Below are 4,972 nucleotides of genomic sequence, written 5' to 3'. Positions count from 1 at the left end.
CCCATCAGCACTTTAGATACATCATTTTCCCCCAATTTTTAAAAATTGTGGCCAAATACACATAAGATAAAATTTACCATGTTAACCATTTTTAAGAGTAGTTCAGCGGTATTAAATACATTCATGATGTTCTGCTCCCATCACCACCATCTCCCTAACTCTTTTTATCTTGTAAATCTGAGACTCTACCTATTAAGCAGTAATGCCCCATTCTCCCTCCCCACAGCCCCTGGAACCCACCATTCTACTTTATGTCTCTATCAGTTTGATTACCCTGGGTACCTCATATAGGTGGAATCAGGCAGTCTTTGTCTTTTTGTGACTGGCTTATCTCATTTAGCATAATGCCCTCAATGTTCATCCATGTCATAGCATGTGTCACAATTTCCTTCCTTTTTAAGGCTACTGAGTAATATTTCTGTTTTTATTTTGTGTTGGTGGCTGGCCAGTATGGGAATCTGAACCCTTGACCTTGGTGTTATGAGCACCATGCCCTAACCAAGTGCACTAACTGGCCAGCCCTGAGTAGTAATATTCTGTTGTATGCATACTCCACTTTTTGCTTATCCATTCATCCATCGATGGACACTTGGGTTGCTTTCACATTTTAGCTATTATGAATAATGCTGCTATAAACATGGATACACAAATTGGATACATTATTTTTTAAATGTTCATGGCTCTTTGAGGCAGGTTGTGGAGGTATTGTCTTTTACAGATAAGGAAACTGAGGCTCAGACAGCTGTAAGTGGTGGACTGTCCAGCTCAGAGCTCTGCTATTCTGTCTACCACACCAGGCAGCCCCTCAGTTTGCATGGCCTTCCTCCTTCCTCTCATTTCCTGGCTGGCTGTTGGGCCTGGAGGGGACAGGCCTCTCTGAGCTGCCCTCTGATTCTAACATAGGAGCTCAGAGCTCCTGCCTGAGATGGGCAGGTGAAGAGTGGGGAGTCAGGAGTCATGGGATGTACTTTAGTTCACCTTGGCTGAGTTCCATCCCATCTGCTGAGCCTCAGTTTCTTCATCTGTATAATGAGATTGGAATTGACCCCCACAATGCCTTTCTCTTTTACAGTCCATGATTGAAAGCCAGAAAGGAGACCCTGGGGCTTTACGAGTCCAGAAATATTTTTAGTTGAGGCCAGGGCTGGGCGTGGGACTCAGTGGGGAGCTGAGGGTGGCCCTGGGTCCAGTGGGCCCTCATGTCTGTCACCTCTGTCATTATATTCAGCCTGGTGTGACTGTAGACTGAGACTGTTCTTACTTTACTAAGAAAACTGAAGCCCAGAGATCAGGCAGCTGACCTGGAGGAGTCCAGTGGAGTTGGACCAGATCTGGACTGTTTCCACAGTGCAAGGCTGATTCTCATCCAAGCCTCTGGCAGCTGCATGCTGGGGGAGAGCCCCTTTTCTGCTGGATCTTTCTCCTCCCTTGCCCTTAAGCCTGGTGTAAGACCTGTTCTAGGGGTCATTTTGGTTTGACTTTAGGATCTGGGGTGGGAAGTAAGACCCCAAATATGAGCCCTGTTAATGCTGTCCATCCCACTTGTCTCCTCCACAGGTCAGCGACATCAAATTTCAGGCTCCCAGTGGGGAGGAGAAGGAATCCTGGATCAAAGCTCTCAATGAAGGGATCAACCGAGGCAAGAACAAGGCTTTTGACGAGGTACAATGCAGTCCTGTGGACTCTATGTCCCCTTCTCCACCGTGTGTGAACTAGGAGAGGACCCTGCCCCACCTCATCCCTGACAACCCCTCAATTATGTCACTGCTACAAATGTTGGGGCATCTGCTGTTGTCACAATAGCCCCTCAAAGTAGGTGGTGGCATTGCATTTTATAGATGAAACTGAGGCACAAGGAAATTAAGTAAGTTGTCTTAAATTAAAAAGCAGGTAAGTGGTGGGGTAGAATTTAACTGGTGGCAGCTGCACATCATTTCCACCCCAGCCTCAGCTGACAACAGCTTGTGGGTCCAGGCTGGAGAGGGCGGGAGGTGAGTAGAGAGCTCCTTTTTCGGTTTGCCCATCAAGTCCGGCCTGACTCCCAGTCCTAGGCCTCCTTATCTGTCTGCAGTGACCCTCGGCCCTGCAGATCTCAGCTCCCTGTGTGTAGTGGTGGCTCTAGCAACAGTGACCACGATTTGGTGGGGTAGAATTTAACTGGTGGCAGCTGCACATCATTTCCACCCCAGCCTCAGCTGACAGCAGCTTGTGGGTCCAGGCTGGAGAGGGCGGGAGGTGAGTAGAGAGCTCCTTTTTTGGTTTGCCCATCAAGTCCGGCCTGACTCCCAGTCCTAGGCCTCCTTGTCTGTCTGCAGTGACCCTCGGCCCTGCAGATCTCAGCTCCCTGTGTGTAGTGGTGGCTCTAGCAACAGTGACCACGATCAGGCTTGGGGCAGGCAGGGTGTCCCATGGGGCCAGGATATCCTAGGGAGGATTTGTTTTTGACATCATGGATCCTTAGCTATTTGGGCTAAAATGGACATGAGGGCCACCTGGAGAGTCTTCTTGGATTGCGGAAGACTGAGGCTTGAGGGGAGTGAACCTTCCCAAGCAACTTCCCTCTTAACCCTCAGGTTCCCTGACTCGCAGCCCATGGCTCCTATGTTGTGTCCTATGTAACAAGGTGTCATGCTCAGCCCTTCGCTACCTAGGGAAAGTGTTCCCATTTTGTGGGAGAGGGAGGATGGGACATAATGTGGCGATTGGGGAAGGCCAGGAGCCATGGCTGGGCCTTAGCCCACAGTCTGGGCAGAGCAGGGTCCACTCCTACTGAAGAGCAGAGAGAGTTGGCCCCCCAGGTGGGCCTGAGACTCTACTCTCCACCATAGGGACAGGCCACTCCAGCGTTTAGAGTCCAGATCTCCTATATGAGTCTTACTCTGGGGCTTCCCAGCTATTCCTGACTCCCTTTCCTTCCCCTCAGAGAGGAGATGCTGCCCTCCAGACACCCAGGCCCAAGGGCAAAGTTCCTGCTCTTGCCTGGGCTATCCCCAGGGATCCTGGGAGAGTGGCAGAGGCCAGGACAGACCTTTTCTCCCAGGGCATTGTGGGCTTTCTTCTCTCCCCTCCTCCCACTGAGCCCCGAAGCTGCCTCAGGGTTGCTTATATATTTGCAGTAGACTGAGGAGCAAGGACTGATAGCCCATATTTGAGCAGGAAGACTGAGGCAAAGAGGGCAGCTGCAGGGAGAGGGAGAGCCTCAGGCTCTGCAGAGAGACCGCCAGTGGCAGTGCAGGGACATGGAGAGAACCAGGGAGACTCCTCAAAGAGAGAGAATGGTGGGGTGCTGACCATGCCTCTGAGTCAGGTTGATGCCTGGGTATTTCTCTCTCTCTCTCTGAGGCTTAGTGGGGGCTGACCTGGTTTCCTCTCCTTCTCAGGTAAAGGTAGACAAGAGCTGTGCCCTGGAGCATGTGACCCGGGACCGGGTGCGGGGGGGCCAACGGCGCCGGCCACCAACGAGAGTCCACCTGAAGGAGGTAAGGCCTTTTCCCCAGCTCAGACAGTGGGAGGTCGGGTGAGCCTGGGACCCCAGCTCCTTAATGTGGCAGCCAGGCTCGGGGCTACTGCTTTCCTGAGGACACTGGGTGTTGGGGCTTCCTGAGTGGTATGCAGGAAGTGTGATGGAGGCACCTGTGTTATATGTGCTCAGGATGTAGATGTCCCTGAGCCCATACGTAGCCTTTTTCATTCGTTGATTCCACACACAGTTCTTGGCCAGAGTTGGTGGCAGAGGGAAACTGAGGCCCATGAGACTAGTCCCTGTCCCTCAGAGCTCAGTCTCCAGCTGGAGAACAGACCTGTCCACACACTGTCCCAGGCAGAGCTGTGTCTAGTTTTAGTACTAGAGGAGGGCACTGGGAGGTCAGGACAAGAGGGACCACAAGGAGCCACTGGCATCTGAACTGACCCTTGGAGGACAGGAAAGATTTCTGTTGGCAGACTTGGAGTGGGGTATTCCCAGTGGAGGGAATGGTGTGAGTGGAGTCACGGAACAGGATGGTTCAAGGTGTGCTGAGAGCTTGGGAGATTGGTCTGGGAAGGCGGGGTTTGGGGGAGGAAATTGTAGAGGTCTTAAAGTCAGGAGCTGGGAACAGGATGGAAGGGAGCGTTGCAGAGGTCAGTGTGAGGCCCTGGGTAAGGTGGGTTGGGTTGAGAGAGAGAAAGGTGTGGGGGTGGAGAAGGAGAGGAGGGAGGCGGGCCTTCTAGGGTCCAGGAGGGGATGAAAAGGGGATGGGGAGACATTGGGAAGCAAGAGCCACCTGGGATTCTGTTTGAATATGGGGATTGGACAGAAAAGGAAGGCTGTCAGAGGAGCCCAAGCCTGGAGGCTGGGCGAATGGAGGCCCTGAGCACAGGGAGTTTGGGAGGAGGTATGTGCAAGGGGGAGGGGGAAGGGAGGAGCCTTTTTCAGGCCAGTGGAGCTGATGAGGGGAGAGGTTTTGGAAGTCAGGAAAGAACCTCAGCAAATGCTGTGTGTGGGGGTTGGAGGGGGCTAGCCAGCAAGGAGCCAAGGAAGAGGGAGCCAGAGAGAGATGGGCACGGGACCCAGGGGCCACCAGCCAGCTTGGCAGCCACAAGTCACAAGGGCAGCACTAAGGAACAGGCAGGTGGTGACCTTTGCAGCAGATTTTTCTAAGAGGAGTCAGCTCAGGGCTGTCGTGGGGTACAGAGCTGGGGATGTTGGAGGGAAGAGGGGATCATGGGAGGGAAGGACCCAAGGTCATCAGAGGGTTTGTTTTTGAGAAGAGGCAGCCTGTTCCTGTCTGTCAGCTGAGGGAAAGGAGCCTGCAGAGGAAAGGATCGAAGTGGCCAGAGAGAAAAGGAACGCCTGAGGGTGGAGGCTGGGGCAGGGCCGGCCTTGGAGGGAAGGGCCCTCTGAGGAGGAGGAGGAGGTGTGTGTGTGTGTGTGGGGTGTCTCTGTGGTGGTCCCCAGTGACTGAAGCATATGTCAGCCAGATCATTGGTACAT

At 53.0% G+C, this 4,972-nt stretch overlaps 1 protein-coding gene across 1 annotated transcript in view; it reads left to right on the top strand.

The window, feature by feature from the left end:
* Positions 1–3,479, top strand: part of LOC103583407 (pleckstrin homology domain-containing family O member 2-like) — a gene marked incomplete at both ends in the record, with an annotated part of 7,620 nt that extends 4,141 nt beyond the window's left edge. The window contains 2 exons of the mRNA XM_008564727.1: positions 1,558–1,662; positions 3,381–3,479. Coding sequence (XP_008562949.1) covers positions 1,558–1,662; positions 3,381–3,479 — 204 coding nt within the window. The remainder of the gene's footprint in view (positions 1–1,557; positions 1,663–3,380) is intronic.
* Between the last annotated feature and the right edge of the window lie 1,493 nt (positions 3,480–4,972).

The sequence above is a fragment of the Galeopterus variegatus genome, unplaced genomic scaffold, assembly GCF_000696425.1.
Source record: "Galeopterus variegatus unplaced genomic scaffold, G_variegatus-3.0.2 Scaffold22712, whole genome shotgun sequence".
NCBI classification, from domain to species: domain Eukaryota; kingdom Metazoa; phylum Chordata; class Mammalia; order Dermoptera; family Cynocephalidae; genus Galeopterus; species Galeopterus variegatus.
Note: the sequence above shows the minus strand (reverse complement) of the source record. Positions and strands in the feature narration are given on the sequence as shown.